Source organism: Onthophagus taurus, chromosome 3, assembly GCF_036711975.1.
Source record: "Onthophagus taurus isolate NC chromosome 3, IU_Otau_3.0, whole genome shotgun sequence".
Classification (NCBI taxonomy): domain Eukaryota; kingdom Metazoa; phylum Arthropoda; class Insecta; order Coleoptera; family Scarabaeidae; genus Onthophagus; species Onthophagus taurus.
The window spans coordinates 27,527,015-27,545,053 of NC_091968.1; the positions used below are offsets into that span (position 1 = coordinate 27,527,015).

Sequence of the window (18,039 nt, forward strand, 5' to 3'; positions counted from 1 at the left end):
TGATTGATCTTACCTTAGATTAAAATTCTAATTTTTTAAAGAAAAATGATTTAAAATAAAATCATTTTCTTTCTAATAAAAGTAATTTTTTTTTAAATTTAAGTTGGTAGCCATTATAAGATGTTCTATTGTTTAAAATGTTCGTTATGATCGTTTTTAATATTTTTTTAGTGAAAATCGGTTTGTTTAAATAATTTAGACAGCTTAGTTGTGTTTATTTATTTCGATTTTGAAGATTCCCAACGATAAATAGAACGAAGACACCCCAACGGGATTATGGTAAGTCTTTGAAATTATTTGTAAAAATTGAGGTTAGGATTTCATTCGATTTACTAATCGATTTTTTTAAACCTTTAAAGCTTACAAGGTCTCACGTTTTGCTTTAACCGCTTTAACGCAAAGTTTTTGTTATTATCCAAATTTACAATTTTGTCTCCTATTTAAATTGTCATGTTTAGAAAGCGTTTTAAAAGTTTGGCAATTACTTCATAGATGGCGCACTTGTAATAAAATTTTAATTGGATTTTTGGACTAAAATTAAATTAATATCGAATTAATTAGCTATCACTACAGTTATTAATTATTATTTAAATAACAAGTAGATATGTCAGATTTTTCAAAACATTCCTTTTCAAGATGATTGAATTTTTAAAACAAAACTGACCTAACCTAACATTCTTTCTCGGGATGATTGACGTTTCAAATCTAACCTTACTTAACATACAATTTTTGTAGAATTCCCTGGAATGATTGAACGGAAATCGATTTATTTATGTCTTTCCCTTTTTTTGGTTGATTTCCCAATAATTAAACTTATTTTTTATTATTAATGTTAATAGCTTTTTAACAAAAGAAATATTAAGAAACTTGGGAAAAAATCAAGAATCATCATGTGGCTTAAAAATCGACCATTTTTTTTAATCAATGTGACCCAAAAAACTGCGGAAAAGTGACTAACACTAGATTAACTACAGTTATAAAACTTCTATTATATGATAACTAACTTCAGATTTAAAATGTCAACCTCAATTTTGACATATTTGTAATCTTCATTAAAAATCCTTTAAAATGAATACAAACACGACATATTTATCTTCAATATTAATGAAGTTATGGTCAACTTCCGGTTAAGAATGTCAACATCAATTTTGACATATTTGTAATCGTCGTGAAAAATCCTTTAAAATTAATCCAAACATGATACGTTTAATTCCGATATTACTCGAGATATAAGCACCTTCCGGTTTGAAATGTCAATGTCATTTTGGCATATTCTTAATTTTTATAAAATGTCTTGATATTTGTCACAAAAACAAAAATATAATAAAAATTAAGGTTGGTATTAATATTTAAAAGTTAAATTGCTATCTTCATTGTTGCTAACTTCGGGTTTAATGTTTTTTATTCTATCTTTTTTATTTTTTGAGATAAGTCATCTTCGGACTCATTTTAAAGGTTGTTTAATGAAGATGACAAATATGTCAAAATTGATGTTGACGTTTCAAACCGGAAGTGATTGTATTTCCATTGATATTAAAGTTAAATATGTCGAGTTTGGATTCATTTTAAAGGATTTTTTATGAAGTTGACAAATATGTCAAAATTAAAAATTGAAAGTTCGAACTTTCTGGTTTTTTGAGATAAATGCGTCAAGTTTGGACTCACTTTAAAGGTGATTTTATGAATATTACGAATGTAATAATAAAATTTTATACTAACATCTAGAAAACGACACTGGCTCGAAATTTATTATTTAATTCAAAATAAAAAATTATTTTGCATTATCATTTACTTTATTACAATTAATTACATATGTCAACAAAAAGAAACAACCTTACCTTTAACAACAATTATTTTCATTTTAGAACACATCTCATTTTATATAGAAAAAAAAATAATTTTTCTATTTCTCGTCACTTTCAAGTTGTGTTTATGGTTGTTTTTGGCTGCCAATGTTTTTCTTCATAAAACTGAGGGTCGGTAATCGTTAAAGCGGATCTTTTATAGAAGTAATAATAAATTGGAGAAACTAAAAAGAAATTTTAAAGCCTTTTTCATTTATAAAGTTGGTAATCTTACAAAATCGGTGTGTTATATACATAATGTACAGTCCTATAGACCAATTATGTTTAAAGGGATCCTTCCATCGAAGTGTTAAAACCCATATATACAGAATTGTGGTTAAAATGAAGTAAATGGTGCATATTATTATTGTAAATCTGAATTTGTCATAAAGTAAACCAACTAATCCTACCTAAAAAGTATTATATTAGGAATTAGGATGGATTAATCTTATTTGACCTTTGACATTTTAGAAATATAATCAGAGAAAATAATAAAAAGAAACTTACCTGAAATACGTATGTTGAAAATATTAATAACAATAAGATTGATAGAGCCAAAACAATAAAAATATCTTGAATTCTAAAATTGTTGTTAATAAAAAGTGAATTTTTTAATAAAAAATTAAACTTACATGAATAAAACGAGTACAACAGCGTTGTATTTCCTCGCTAAAACCCCAAATGTATTTATACAAAGATCACTGGACAACAAAAAAGTTTGTATTGCGAATATCAATTTGTATTTGTTATTTGTCAGTTTCATTTTGGCCCGCTAATTCTTCGTCTTTTCCTCTTTTACTACACGAACACTTTCATTGCTTTAATTATCACATTATCGAAAGATTTTCCAACGAAATATTTCCCTCAAAAAGCTTCGAAATGCAAACATACAAGTTGATTTATGTATGCCGTTCGAGATATTGAATTTTCCACCAATCAATTGCGCAAGCGCAATGTCAAAACGTCAATATAATTCTAAACATAACCTAAAAAGCACGAAAAAATAGAAAATTTACAAAATAATTTAGAAGAATCGGCTTTAAAATAAAGAGAGATTAAAAAATTTAAAAAGAAAGAAGGAAAACGTTGTGGAGAGGATTAATTTTCTTATACAAATTGGCAACATTGATTGTTATTTTTATTTAAACGTCAAAAATAAACAAAACGTTGAGGTTATGTAAAGTGATTATTAATTTATATAAAAAAATAACAATACTGTTTAATAACATGTTTTTAGATGTTCTTAATAATTTTTCTTTTTTTCTTTGATGAATTATACAAAATAGGAAATACGAAGGAGTTTAGTTCTAGTGATAGTGTTAGTGTAAAACTAGAACTAACACTAGATCTAGAACTAGAAACATTCGGATTTAGCCGCACGTCTCTCAAGACGGCTAAATCCGAATGATTCTAGTTCTAGGTCTTGTGTTAGTTCTAGTGATAGTGCCAGTGTAAAACTAGAACTAACACTAGACCTAGAACTCGAAAATTTCTAGTTCTAATTAAATTGGTTATAAGGTTATCCAACTCGAACAAATTGACATTGACGGGGTGATGTAGGAAACGTGACGTCATTGGAGGAAAAGTATAATATTATAATATACAGGTGCCCATTATGTATGGAATATAGTATACAGGCACGGGACTGCCTATCCCGTAACATTTTATACAAAAGTTGTTTAATATTTTCAATTAGTCAACTTCTGGTTAGAAATGTCAAAGTCAATTTTGACATATTTGTAATTGTCGTGAAAAATCCTTTAAAATGAGCCCAAACATGATACGTTTAATTCCAACAGTAATCGAGATATAAGTAACTTCCGGTTTGAAATGTCAATGTCATTTTGACAAATTCTTCATTTTTGTAAAATGTCTTTTAAATTTATCACAAAAACAAAAATAAAATTAAAAATTAAGGTTGGTATTAATATTTAATAATTAAATTGCTATCTTCATTGTTGCTAACTTCGGGTTTAACGTTTTTTTATTCAAACTTTTTTGAGATAAGTGCGTCATGTTTGGACTCATTTTAAAGGTATTTTTAATAAAGAATACATCATGAAAGAACACCATGAAGTTGTCCATTTGTCTATTATATGATAACTAACTTCAGATTTAAAATGTCAACCTTAATTTTGACATATTTGTAATCTTCATTAAAAATTCTTTAAAATAAGTACAAACACGGCATATTTATCTTCAATATTAATGAAGTTATAGTCAACTTCCGGTTAGAAATGTCAAAGTCAATTTTGACATATTTGTAATGGTTCTGAAAAATCCTTTAAAATGGGCCCAAACATGATATGTTTAATTCCAATATTACTCGAGATATAAACAACTTCCGGTTTGAAATATCATTTTGACAAATTCTTAATATTTATAAAATGTCTTAAAATTTATTACAAAAACAAAAGAACAATAAAAAAATGAAGAATTAAGGTTGGTATTAATATTTAAAAATTAAATTGGTATCTTCATTGTTGCTAACTTCCGATTTAATGTTTTTTCTTCTAACTTTTTTGTTTTTTGAGATAAATGCGTCATGTTTGGACTCATTTTAAAGGTTTTTTAATAAAGAATACATCATGAAAGAACACCATGAAGTTATCCATTTGTCTATTATATGATAACTAACTTCAAATTTAAAATGTCACGTAACTGGTTGGGTAGAACTTTTTCAGGTTCCACTATTCGTAGAGGTTTGAAATTTTGGCAGCATGGGTTGTTCATTCGGAACTTTCAATCTAAAATATTTTCAAGATGGCCGCCACTTCCGGTCTACCGGAAGTAGGCCATAACTTCGTTATTTTAAATGGAATGCTATAGTTTTTATTACACCGTTTAATTGTAAGTAGTGTTTTTCGTTTTCGAGTTATTTGGAGTTTGGCGTATCTTATACAGGTGGTCAAAAATTGAATTACTGTTTCTCCACATTCAATGGCGAGAAAATCGAAAATTTTAAATAGAACGCCCCATATTTTTTTAGCTTGTCAGAAAGGGAATTTAATTCTTTACAAATTATTTATAAATATTCCAAGACGCCCGGCTAAACCTAAAACATTCTAGTTCTAGTTTTAATTATTATTTAACCCTATATTCTTGTATATTTTAAATATAATTTTTTGATTTAATCTACTTACATACCTTGCTTATAATTTCATCCATTTACCCATTTTGAATTAAATACAACCTTTAAATCCAATTAATTATGTGTTTTTCATTAAAAAAAACTTAAGTTCGACGTCAATTTTGAGAAGCAACTGCAATGGCAATGTTGGGGTCTTAATCACCATGGTAACCGAGTCAAGTTGGATAACCTTAAAATAATAAAATTTCATTTCGATTTTTTTATCAATTCTAACCTAATTTTTATTAATTTTAAAACAATTCGAATTCTTTACGATTATCTCGCATTTTTTTAAATATCTTTTTATTTTTGTGTATTGCTTCTTAAGTGAAATACACTGTAAATAAAAACATAGAAATGTCAATTCTTCCAACGACGTCACAGCAAGGCCTTTACGGGGGATACATTTAAAATAACAGCGTTTATAGGGGCTTGGATAACCTTATACAATATGTTTACTCAACGGATCTTGACCTAGAAACAATTCGGTTTAGCCGCACGTCTCTCAAAACAGCTAAACCCGAATGATTCTTGACATTGCGCAAGCGCAATGTCAATATAATTCTAAACATAACCTAAAAAGCACGAAAAAATGGAAAATTTACAAAATAATTTAGAAGAATCGGCTTTAAAACGAAAAGAGAGATTAAAAAATTTAAAAAGAAAGAAGGAAAATGATGTTGAGAACCCAGAAAATAAGAATTTAGAGGAATTACCCAAGTAATAATTAAAATAAATTAACATAACCTTAAATAATTTTGTATTTATAATTTAAACAAATTTAGGCCTAAATTTCGGAGTTACAACCCAAACGCGGAGGAATTGGTTGAAAATAAAGTTGCAGAACCTAAATTGATTAATATAAAGGACGAAATACAAGATCAATTAGATGCGGCTAAATCAAAAGTGGTTTTAGAAGAACTCGACATAACTACATTAGCTCCTAGAAAACCCGATTGGGATTTAAAAAGGGACGTTTCAAAAAAACTCGAAAAACTAGAAAGAAGAACAAGAAAAGCTATCGCTGAAATAATCAGGGAACGATTAAAAGAAAAACAAGCTGATTTAGCATCGATCGTAAATACAGCAACAGATTCACCAAACAACCCTTATACATAGATAAAAACGTGTATTTATAGAAAAAAATTACAATTTATATTTGCTAACATTCTTTTTTTGAATAAATACCTCAACGAAACCAATTGCGGTAATAAAATTACTTAAAAAATAACCTAAAATCGCTCCAAACGAGCAAGGAATAGGCCACACTTGCCAATCTCGATCCCAATCTAACGGGATAACGAAAGCGCCAAACCACGCTCCGAGGAATGTACCACAAACATTTTGCATTAAACTTTGGCTAAAAACACTTTCCTCATACCATTTGTGCTTAATAAAATCAATAATAAATCGTCCACTTAAGTTTAAACACACCGGTAAGGTAGTTATTGTTGCTAATAACACCGAAAACATTAATGTACCTTCAAATTGTCCAACAGGTTCAGCTCCGAGTAATACTGCCACAATAAAAAAAGTTAATATCGATGTAATTATTAATGTTGCTCCAAGAAAAACATTTTTCAATCTTATTTTGTAAGATTTATGAACGATGTAAATAGATTTTCCGAATTCTAAGAACGATAAGGTTAGAATCCAAGGGAATCCTTCGTATTTTCCTATTTTGTATAATCCTCCAAAGAAAAAAAGGAAAATTATTGAGAACATGTAAAAACATGTTATTAAACAGTATTGGCGGGTGTTTATGAAAAGAGATTTGTGCATTTTTTATATTAATTAATGATCACTTTACATAACCTCAATGTTTTATTTATTTTTGACGTTTAAATAAAAATGACAAACAATGTTGCCAACTTTTATGTAAAAATTAAATAAAAATATATTTTGTTCACCTAACTTAGATACGAGTGTTGAAAGTTGTTATTTGCATTCACTCTGCTGACTTTCATAAAAAGGAGTGAAATTTTTTTCAACCACTGTTAGCTATACATAAAACTTTTAAAGGAACAACTCTTTGTTTAAACGTAACAGATGTTAACTAAAAAACGGTGGACAGCACACGTGGAAAGTTAATTAAGTATTTCACTTGTATAAATTATTAATTTTAATCAATTTTATGCATAATGATGACAATTTGGCACAAATGCAGCGCCATCTATCTATTTATATAAAAAATAAAATGTGTCAATTTGACATATTCAAGTTTCCAAAACATATTTTTAGGCTATAAAATTACTTGAAATGGCAACAACAAATTTCTGTTCAAATTCAGAAACATCAGAAAATTGTATGTAATTAATTAACAATTAAATTTCTGTAAAAACCCTTTCATTAATGCTAACTTCAATAAGTGCAGTTCACGAGTGTACACACGAGGTGGTTAAAGCTCTGGTGAAATGTGCAAATTTCGCTGCAATAAAACACAAGGATCAAAGAAGAAAAGATATGGCAGCAACACCTTACATAAACCACCCAATCGGTTTAACAATCAATTCAAATTAATCACAATAATATTTTATTTAAATTTTAGGAGTCGCTTTTATTTTAACCAATGAAGGTGATGTTACAGACCCTTCAGTTATTCAAGCAGCTTTATTACATGATACAGTCGAAGATACAGAATGCACGTTTGAAGAGATTGAATTAAACTTTGGAAGTAAAGTAATGAAAATCGTTAAAGAATGCACTGACGATAAAACTTTACCAAGTGATGTACGGAAACAACTACAAATTGAAACAGCCCCAAAATCCTCTAAAGAAGCCAAATTAGTGAAATTAGCCGACAAATTACATAATTTAAGGGATTTAGAAATGCAAACACCACTAGGTTGGACCGACCAAAGAGTAAAACAATATTACATTTTTGCCCGAAATGTTTGTAACGGCTTAAAAGGTGTTAATACAAAGTTAGATGTTTTATTAGATGAATTGTTAAAGAAATACGGTGCTTAAATTATATCAAAAAATAAATTAATTAAAAATAAATTAATTAATTTCATCTTTTCCCTCATAGATGTCGCCCCTTGTTAAACGTCATTCATATCTGTCAAAAACGTCATTCACGTCATTATTTATATTTTTCTCTTTTAATAACATACATAGATAAGGTTTTACACAAAAATGTACTTCAAAATGTTTACGTCCGATTTCATCGGACAAAATCGTACAATTTCCGTTATTTTAATCGATTGATCGTAACATAACCTACAAAAACCCGAAAGTACCGTTTCTTTTCGATTTTAATTAACATATGGTGTATTTAAAAAAATGTTGTCCGCTTTAAAACGTTTCGCGAGCAAAAATGAGACTCAAAATGCACCGGCACCATCGCAAAATCGCCCCCCGGGACATCAAGCAATGTCTTCGTTATTACAAAGAAAATTTGCGAAAGGAGTTCAATATAACAGTAAGAAATGAATTGGTTTAAAAAATTAAGATTAATTTGGTTTTGTTTTAAGTGAAAATTATAATCAAAGGAGATAGAAATGTTGGAAAAACGTGTTTGTTTCATCGCTTGCAAGGTAAAAAGTTTTTCGAAGAATACATTCCAACAGAAGAAATCCAAGTTACATCAATCCAATGGAATTATAAAGCCACCGATGATGTGGTTAAAGTTGAAGTTTGGGACGTCGTCGATAGAGGTAAAAAAAAGAAGAGATTCGATGGGTTAAAACTGGAAAACGCCCAATTAGAACTTCCCGAAGAAACGGCGTTAGATGCCGAATTTTTGGACGTTTACAAAGGAACTAACGGAGTGATTATGCTGATGGATTTAACGAAAAGTTGGACCTTCGAATACGTACAAAGAGAAATGGTTAAAGTCCCATCTCATATTCCAGTTATCATTATGGCTAATCATTGCGATATGGCTCATCATAGAACTGTAACAACAGACCATGTTCTTTATTATATTGAATCTATTTCTGGGTAAATATTAATGATGACTTAAAACTTTAATTAATTTAATTTTGGAAAAATTCAAGAATCATCATGTGGCTTAAAAATCGACGATTTTTTTTTAATCAATGTGAAATGACCCAAAAAACATTAAAAATAAAAAGAAAGTGTAGAATATATCGAAAAATCACGTTAAAGTTTCGATGTGACGTCACGTTTTGTGACGTCACAAGCAATGTTAACCCAAGGTTTTTATACAGGATGGTCCCCTTGGTAATTGTTAATAATAACGAAGCTAATTTCGTTTCTCTTTCATAATTTCTCTTACATTATGAACATGAAAATTGGTACATTTTGGTATTAGTTTTGATCTATCTTTCAGATGGCGCTGCCTACCCTACAAAAATTCCCTTAAAAGTAGTCATATCTTTTTCATCATTAAAATGTTTGCAACTCACACAACTTGAAACAGTTTCTCAAACATTTTTGCATAAATTTCGTACACCTACCAACCTTCTCTAAAATTCACCATGTATAAGTGGTTGTCTAAGTTTATAGGCAGCCATACTGCGTATTACGTCATTGACAGAAAATAATTCAACTTAATTTTTGATATAAATTCACATATCATAAACTAATTGGCGGAAACTAAAGTAGCAATGGATTTATGATATATTAGTGAAGACACTTCAACTCTCACTAAACATAGCCTAGCCTTGAGGTTGCGCGCGCAATCTGCCGCCACTTACGTCACGAAACACTCCCACTCTTACTCCTCAAACTAAAATCAAAGTATTGTAGCATAAGATCGTAGAAAATCTCTTATATAAAAACCTTGATGACCTTGAAACCTTGATCTTGAAAATCAATCTGATAAACTTAAAAGTAGTAAAGTTAAATGGGCGCGTTCACCAACTATCAACGTTTGCAAACGAAGACCAAACTGTTGGCAACATTTCTGGTGAACGCAACGCTAACTTCAAACGTGTTTGGTAAACGGCGGCCATTTTATCAATCGTATGATTTTTCCGTTAGCAAACGCAAACGGTGTTTGCTGTTTGTGTCATCTTAAATTTAAAATCAACAAAAAAGAATGACAGAAGCCCGAAATTATTTATTTAATAGGTTAGTGTATACTATCTTTGAAAATGAAGAAATTCATGATAAATTGAGCGGTATGATCTATAAATTAATTAAAATTGTAAATAATTGTCATTAAAGCGCCATCTGTTGTTATCAAACCATATGTCTATAGAAAAATTGGCCGTTCACCAAATCACCAACGCAATCGTAACCCGTTTGCGTTTGCCAACGTAAACGGAATTCTTTGGTGAACGCGCCCATTTACTAGGTGAGATTACAACGTATATTTTCGGATGAAACACTCTTGTTCTTCTTAGGCTTTCGTTGCATAACGACTGACTATCTGTCGTTAGATAGATTGTTTGTCAATAGACACTGTGTTAATACTACAACTAATACTAAATCGAAAACTAGAAACATTCGGATTTAGTTGAATATTAGATTTAGTTAAACCTATATAGAAGGTACCCATGTTTATGGGACTCAAAATCAAAAAATTATTTAATCAAAAGCTTGTAAAATTGTCTAGCAGTATTTAGCTTTTTGCCAGCAATATTTAATCTTCTACAAGCAGTATTAGTATTCTGGTACCAATTTGTAGTCTATTGGTAGCAGTACCTAGCCTTGTATAAACAATATCTATCTTTTTAAGCAGTTTCTAGTATTGTATAGATAGTATTTATCTTCCGCAAGGAATTTTCGGTCCTCTATAGGAAGTATTTAGTCTTCTGCAAGCAGTATTAGTATTCTGGAACCAATTCCTTGGCTATTGGTAGCAGTACCTAGCCTTCCATAGACAATATTTATCTTCTGCAAACAGTTTCTAGTGTTGTATGGGTAGTATTTGTCTTCTGCAAGGAGTTTTTAGTCTTCTGCCGGCAGTATTTAGTCTTCTACAAGTAGTATTGGTATTCTGCAACCAATTTGTAGTCTATTGGTTGCAGTACTTAGGTTTCTATAGACAATATCTATCTTTTTAACCAGTTTCTAGTATTATATAGGTAGTATTTGTCTTCCGCAAGGAATTTTTGGTCCTCTATAGGAAGTATTTAGTCTTCTGCAAGCAGTATTAGTATTCTGGAACCAATTCCTTGGCTATTGATAGCATTCCATAGACAATATTTATCTTCTGCAAACAGTTTCTAGTATTGTATAGGTAGTATGTGTCTTCCGCAAGGAGTTTTTAGTCTTCTGCAGGCAGTATTTAGTCTTCTACAAATAGTATTGGCCAGATATTAGATTTATTATAGCGGTTAAACAAGTGCGACACGACGCCACAAGTCTACGTGTATAAGCGGTTAAGCTCCGCCGCATGCGACAACTCTTGCGGCAGCTCTGGCGGCACCGCCGCAAGAATCTAATGCATGTAACATTTAACTAGATCTAACACTAGAACTAGAAACATTCGGGTTTAGCCGTCTTGAGAGACGTGCGGCTAAACCCGAATGATTCTAGTTCTAGGTCTTGTATTAGTTGTAGACCAAAATTAGAATTAACACTAGACCGAAAACTAGAAACATTCGGATTTAGCCCCACGTCTCTCAAGACGGCTAAGTTCTAGTTTTAAATGTTGATTTTAATGTCAAAACCTAATTGACATGTCAACCTCAATTTTTTCCAGCAATTGACGTTCTAACTGTCAAATTTGATTATTTTGCATTATACGAAGATTTTAATGTCAAAAATGACATTCCAAATGACATGTCAACCTCAATTTTTGCTACCAATTGACGTTCTAACTGTCAAATTTGATGATTTTGCATTACACGAAGATTTTAATATCGACAGTGACATTTGAATGACATCTTAAAGATTAAATTTATAATTTTCTAACAGTTTGATATTCTAATTGACATGTAAACCTCAATTTTTTCCAGCAATTGACGTTCTAACTGTCAAATTTGATTATTTTGCATCACACGAAGATTTTAATGTCAAAAATGACATTTAGATGACATCTCAAAGATTAAATTTACAATTTTCTTACTGTTTGACATTCCAAATGATATCTCAACCTCAATTTTTGCTACCAATTGACGTTCTAACTGTCAAATTTGATTATTTTGCATCACACGAAGATTTTAATGTCAAAAATGACATTTAGATGACATCTCAAAGATTAAATTTACAATTTTCTTACTGTTTGACATTCCAAATGATATCTCAACCTCAATTTTTGCTACCAATTGACGTTCTAACTGTCAAATTTGATTATTTTGCATCACACGAAGATTTTAATGTCAAAAATGACATTTAGATGACATCTCAAAGATTAAATTTACAATTTTCTTACTGTTTGACATTCCAAATGATATCTCAACCTCAATTTTTGCTACCAATTGACGTTCTAACTGTCAAATTTGATTATTTTGCATCACACGAAGATTTTAATGTCAAAAATGACATTTAGATGACATCTCAAAGATTAAATTTACAATTTTCTTACTGTTTGACATTCCAAATGATATCTCAACCTCAATTTTTGCTACCAATTGACGTTCTAACTGTCAAATTTGATTATTTTGCATCACACGAAGATTTTAATGTCAAAAATGACATTTAGATGACATCTCAAAGATTAAATTTACAATTTTCTTACTGTTTGACATTCCAAATGATATCTCAACCTCAATTTTTGCTACCAATTGACGTTCTAACTGTCAAATTTGATTATTTTGCATCACACGAAGATTTTAATGTCAAAAATGACATTTAGATGACATCTCAAAGATTAAATTTACAATTTTCTTACTGTTTGACATTCCAAATGATATCTCAACCTCAATTTTTGCTACCAATTGACGTTCTAACTGTCAAATTTGATTATTTTGCATCACACGAAGATTTTAATGTCAAAAATGACATTTAGATGACATCTCAAAGATTAAATTTACAATTTTCTTACTGTTTGACATTCCAAATGATATCTCAACCTCAATTTTTGCTACCAATTGACGTTCTAACTGTCAAATTTGATTATTTTGCATCACACGAAGATTTTAATGTCAAAAATGACATTTAGATGACATCTCAAAGATTAAATTTACAATTTTCTTACTGTTTGACATTCCAAATGATATCTCAACCTCAATTTTTGCTACCAATTGACGTTCTAACTGTCAAATTTGATTATTTTGCATCACACGAAGATTTTAATGTCAAAAATGACATTTAGATGACATCTCAAAGATTAAATTTACAATTTTCTTACTGTTTGACATTCCAAATGATATCTCAACCTCAATTTTTGCTACCAATTGACGTTCTAACTGTCAAATTTGATTATTTTGCATCACACGAAGATTTTAATGTCAAAAATGACATTTAGATGACATCTCAAAGATTAAATTTACAATTTTCTTACTGTTTGACATTCCAAATGATATCTCAACCTCAATTTTTGCTACCAATTGACGTTCTAACTGTCAAATTTGATTATTTTGCATCACACGAAGATTTTAATGTCAAAAATGACATTTAGATGACATCTCAAAGATTAAATTTACAATTTTCTTACTGTTTGACATTCCAAATGATATCTCAACCTCAATTTTTGCTACCAATTGACGTTCTAACTGTCAAATTTGATTATTTTGCATCACACGAAGATTTTAATGTCAAAAATGACATTTAGATGACATCTCAAAGATTAAATTTACAATTTTCTTACAGTTTGACATTCCAAATGATATCTCAACCTCAATTTTTGCTACCAATTGACGTTCTAACTGTCAAATTTGATTATTTTGCATCACACGAAGATTTTAATGTCAAAAATGGCATTTAGATGACATCTCAAAGATTAAATTTACAATTTTCTTACAGTTTGACATTCCAAATGATATCTCAACCTCAATTTTTGCTACCAATTGACGTTCTAACTGTCAAATTTGATTATTTTGCATCACACGAAGATTTTAATGTCAAAAATGACATTTAGATGACATCTCAAAGATTAAATTTACAATTTTCTTACTGTTTGACATTCCAAATGATATCTCAACCTCAATTTTTGCTACCAATTGACGTTCTAACTGTCAAATTTGATTATTTTGCATCACACGAAGATTTTAATGTCAAAAATGACATTTAGATGACATCTCAAAGATTAAATTTACAATTTTCTTACAGTTTGACATTCCAAATGATATCTCAACCTCAATTTTTGCTACCAATTGACGTTCTAACTGTCAAATTTGATTATTTTGCATCACACGAAGATTTTAATGTCAAAAATGACATTTAGATGACATCTCAAAGATTAAATTTACAATTTTCTTACTGTTTGACATTCCAAATGATATCTCAACCTCAATTTTTGCTACCAATTGACGTTCTAACTGTCAAATTTGATTATTTTGCATCACACGAAGATTTTAATGTCAAAAATGACATTTAGATGACATCTTAAAGATTAAATTTACAATTTTCTTACTGTTTGACATTCCAAATGATATCTCAACCTCAATTTTTGCTACCAATTGACGTTCTAACTGTCAAATTTGATTATTTTGCATCACACGAAGATTTTAATGTCAAAAATGACATTTAGATGACATCTCAAAGATTAAATTTACAATTTTCTTACAGTTTGACATTTCAAATGATATTTCAACCTCAATTTTTGCTACCAATTGACGTTCTAACTGTCAAATTTGATAATTGTTTCTTCCAGCAGTATTTAATCTTCTGCAAGCAGGTTGTCATCTTTTCTAGTAGCATATAGCGCTCTGAAAGCAGTTAGTAGTATTATTGAAGCAATAATTCGTCTTTCCAATCAATTTGTAGTTGTTTGTTAGTACTATCTAGTCTTCTCCAAGCAGATTGTAATCTTTTGCACCAGTATCTAGCATTTTGGAAGCAGTAGGTACCTTTTTTGGAGAGCATATCTCTTTTCCAAACAATTATTAAAGTTTTTGAAAGCAATAAGTGGCCTTGGAAGCAGTATTCCGCATGTCCAAGTAGGTCAAAACCTTTAACACCAGTGTTTAACGTTCTGGAAGCAATTGGTATTATTTTGAAAACAGTATCTAGCATTTTAGAAGCAGTAAGTAACTTTTTGAAATACTATTTCCTCTTTCCAAGCAGTTTTTAGTCTTTTACTAGCAGTATTTAATCTTCTGATAGCAATAATTAGTCTTTTGCCAACATTATCTAGCATTCAGGAACCAATAAGTTAAAGATGGTCCCTGCCCTCTCTTCAGGTATAGATTTTAGGTTGGGTTGGGCGATTTAACCAAGGTGTAGTAAGTTTTACACTTTTCCGCAGTTTTTTTTTATTTGTACTGGCTTACTTGAGTGATTTCTAAAAAAAAATTGTCGATTTTTAAGCGACATGATGATTCTTGAATTATACCTTAATTTTTTTTAGACAACGTTCTGCACAAATTCGTTACACTGAATCTTCAATGCGAAACGGGTTTGGTTTAAAGTTTCTCCATAAATTTTTTAATCTCCCTTTTCTTCAACTTCAAAAAGAAACGTTATTAAAACAATTAGAAAGAAACGAATCTGAAACTTCAGCAACCGTACAAGAATTAGATTTATTCGCCGAATCGGACGAAGCTGACTACGCCAAATTCATAGAAAACTTAACGCGTAAACGACGCGAAATCGCGGACAATAATGCAAACATTCCAGCCCCGATGATGATCATCCCACAATCGGCGTCCGTCCAACAACTATCTCAACAAGCCGTAACGGACATGAAAAGATCTCAAAGTGCATCAATTATAATTGGGGGAGGAAAACCGATACCTTACGCCGGAAACACTTTGAAAAAACCAACAGTATCAAACTCAAACTCAAAAAGTTCAAGTTTAAGCTCTGGATTTAAAGATGGTCTTCCAGAAAACGTCGTCCTAAAAAAACTTGATTCGTCCACGACCAACCCGATAACTTCACTCGAAGAATTTTGCCCCGACGGTGATCAATTAGATCGAAGCTTTCTTGACGATGTCCATTCAACACCTCAAACAAACAATTCAAATGCAATCGATGACTCGGATAGCGACCAAGATACCGGAAATCCACTCGTTTCAGAATTCCAAGATGATTTCGATCCTGAAATTGAAATCGAAGCTCCAAAAGTGAACATTCAAGGCGCCCCAGAAGAACGTCGACCATCAGCCATCGTCGGTGGTAGCAGTGAAAACGAAAATAAAACCGAAATTGAAGAAGATATGCGTCAAACTAACGACGAATTAGATTCAACAATAAACAGTGAAATCTCTGAGATTACATCAGAAGCTTTTGATACATGGATGGGGGCTGATACTAAATGGAGACGATCCCCTGAAGGTGGTGAAGATACTACAGCCGTTAGTCAAACTTTGGATTATAGTGGAAGTACCGTTTATGATGATAGCACAAGTGTAACATCATCTAATGTTCATATGGAATTATTAAGTTCAAAGCATAGTAATCGGAGTTTAACTCCAAATCGGAGTGGAGAGAGTGATAACGAAGGTGGAAAAGGAGTTAAAAAAGAAAGAAAAAAAAAGGATAAAGAAAAAGGTGACCGAAAACACAAACATAAAAAATCAAAAGATAAGGATAAAGAGGTGGGAAAGAGTGATCGGAAACATAAAAGAAGATCTCGAGATGAGACTAGTTCGAGAAGGGATGAACTTGAAGAATTTTTAAATGGATCTGCTAGCCCGTGTATGGATTCTGCGTACGAAGCTATATAGCGTATGCCTGTTTTAATTAAATGTAGGTATTTTGATATTTAAAATAATGAATCAAACATAACCTAATATCAATTATAATTCCAATGTTAATGAAAAAATGTTATTATTATTGTTTTTTTTTTTATGTACGTAACTAATTAAAAATAATTAACTAATTGTTATCTGTGCATTGTCGTTATTTAAATAATCATGTATCGTAAGCTTCTTATTAAGAATTGTAATTCAATTGAATAAATTATTATTCAAAATATCTTTTTTATTTAATTTTTATATACAGGTTGGCAACATTGGTTGTCATTTTTATTTGAACGTCAAAAATAAACAAAACGTTGAGGTTATGTAAAGTGATTATTAATTTATACAGGGTGAGTCAGAAAGAATGGGAAATTCGAATACCGGAGATACTAGACACTAAAATATAATGATTTAAGGGGGCGGTTCAAAGCGTCCATTTTTATATACGCCGGGAGAGGTTACGTAGATGTACATTCACGACTTAATGCTACATATTTATAAAAAAGTAAATACGTAGGCTTGAAGTACATATATTACTCTACGGAATGACATATTTAGTATTCTAAAATAATCATGACGCTGACAGAAATAAATTACGAAAGTTAGTCATAATAAGGGCTTAATACAAATCGTTCTCTAGAAGAGATTAGGGACTTAAACGAGGTGGCAAATATGTCATCTAATGCTTATGTATCTTAGGAACAGATTCCGTATTCGTAAAAGTGCAATAGCTGTGTGATTATTTCATGAATGTGTTTTTTCTGAAGATATGCGATTTTGTCACAATTTTTAGTCATTACGAAAAGGTGTAAAATGGGTTGCCTAAAATCGACAAAACAGTACTAAGTAAACCTTTGGCAATTACTTTGTAGATGGCTTTAGGTACTAATTAAAAATTTAAAAAAAAAATAAATATAAAAAATAATTAATTGCCAATAAAATGTTATAAAACGTATTATAAATTGATTACTAATCTTGAGTTGGTAATAACATTTGTTCATGGCCAATTTCTCTTTTAACTACTGAGTAAATAAATATATATAACAGATAGAAGATTTGTAGGCAATTATGAATGAGTTGCTGATCACAGTCCTTCCGCCCTAATTTTTAGTGATTATATTAACACTGAGAAAGTAAGAAATAACACAGCAAATTGTTATCAAGATATAAGAACATAAATAATCTAAAGTAAAGTAATAATAATTTGTAATAGACATAGATAACAATAATACTATTTATTCACAAAAAAAAACGGTTCTACATTATAAAAAATAATAAAAATCAATAACAACTTTAATTTTATTTTACAATAAAAAAACCATCTTAGAATAACAATTTTTACAAAACTATTTCACAATAA

General features: G+C 30.2%; 5 protein-coding genes across 5 annotated transcripts in view; 4 read left to right on the forward strand and 1 right to left on the reverse strand.

The window, feature by feature from the left end:
• Positions 1–176: 176 nt before the first annotated feature.
• Positions 177–18,039, forward strand: part of LOC139429626 (short neuropeptide F precursor) — an 89,453-nt gene continuing 71,590 nt past the window's right edge. The window contains exon 1 of the mRNA XM_071195589.1: positions 177–279. The gene's annotated coding sequence lies outside the window, so the exon portion shown is untranslated. The remainder of the gene's footprint in view (positions 280–18,039) is intronic.
• Positions 1,772–5,078, reverse strand: LOC111421616 (transmembrane protein 138). Its single transcript, XM_023054783.2, has 5 exons — positions 4,992–5,078; positions 2,477–2,830; positions 2,352–2,424; positions 2,080–2,254; positions 1,772–2,029 (listed from the first exon to the last, which is right to left on the reverse strand). The coding sequence occupies exons 2-5, from the start codon at positions 2,605–2,607 to the stop codon at positions 1,920–1,922; spliced, it is 489 nt and encodes a 162-aa protein (XP_022910551.1). The 5' UTR covers positions 2,608–2,830; positions 4,992–5,078; the 3' UTR covers positions 1,772–1,919.
• Positions 5,490–6,176, forward strand: LOC111421617 (coiled-coil domain-containing protein 12). The gene is made up of 2 exons (XM_023054786.2): positions 5,490–5,694; positions 5,760–6,176. The coding sequence occupies exons 1-2, from the start codon at positions 5,567–5,569 to the stop codon at positions 6,091–6,093; spliced, it is 462 nt and encodes a 153-aa protein (XP_022910554.2). The 5' UTR covers positions 5,490–5,566; the 3' UTR covers positions 6,094–6,176.
• Positions 6,926–7,977, forward strand: LOC111421615 (guanosine-3',5'-bis(diphosphate) 3'-pyrophosphohydrolase MESH1-like). Its single transcript, XM_023054782.2, has 3 exons — positions 6,926–7,279; positions 7,349–7,471; positions 7,523–7,977. The coding sequence occupies exons 1-3, from the start codon at positions 7,234–7,236 to the stop codon at positions 7,942–7,944; spliced, it is 591 nt and encodes a 196-aa protein (XP_022910550.2). The 5' UTR covers positions 6,926–7,233; the 3' UTR covers positions 7,945–7,977.
• Positions 8,010–16,914, forward strand: LOC111421613 (rab-like protein 6). Its single transcript, XM_023054781.2, has 3 exons — positions 8,010–8,398; positions 8,451–8,919; positions 15,344–16,914. Exons 1-3 carry the CDS (start codon positions 8,260–8,262, stop codon positions 16,662–16,664), a joined length of 1,929 nt encoding a protein of 642 aa, XP_022910549.2. The 5' UTR covers positions 8,010–8,259; the 3' UTR covers positions 16,665–16,914.

Coding starts and splice junctions, on each gene's coding strand:
- LOC111421616 (XM_023054783.2), bottom strand. CDS start 2,607: ATGAAACTGACAAATAACAAATACAAATTGATATTCGCAATACAAACT. Junction 2,255..2,351: donor TTTCAACATACGTATTTCAG/GTAAGTTTCTTT, acceptor AATACTTTTTAG/GTAGGATTAGTTGGTTTACT. Junction 2,030..2,079: donor GTATATAACACACCGATTTT/GTAAGATTACCA, acceptor ATTTCTTTTTAG/TTTCTCCAATTTATTATTAC.
- LOC111421615 (XM_023054782.2), top strand. CDS start 7,234: ATGGCAACAACAAATTTCTGTTCAAATTCAGAAACATCAGAAAATT. Junction 7,280..7,348: donor TTCAGAAACATCAGAAAATT/GTATGTAATTAA, acceptor CAATAAGTGCAG/TTCACGAGTGTACACACGAG. Junction 7,472..7,522: donor TTACATAAACCACCCAATCG/GTTTAACAATCA, acceptor TTTAAATTTTAG/GAGTCGCTTTTATTTTAACC.
- LOC111421617 (XM_023054786.2), top strand. CDS start 5,567: ATGGAAAATTTACAAAATAATTTAGAAGAATCGGCTTTAAAACGAAAA. Junction 5,695..5,759: donor AATTTAGAGGAATTACCCAA/GTAATAATTAAA, acceptor AAACAAATTTAG/GCCTAAATTTCGGAGTTACA.
- LOC111421613 (XM_023054781.2), top strand. CDS start 8,260: ATGTTGTCCGCTTTAAAACGTTTCGCGAGCAAAAATGAGACTCAAAAT. Junction 8,399..8,450: donor GAAAGGAGTTCAATATAACA/GTAAGAAATGAA, acceptor TTTTGTTTTAAG/TGAAAATTATAATCAAAGGA. Junction 8,920..15,343: donor TATATTGAATCTATTTCTGG/GTAAATATTAAT, acceptor AATTTTTTTTAG/ACAACGTTCTGCACAAATTC.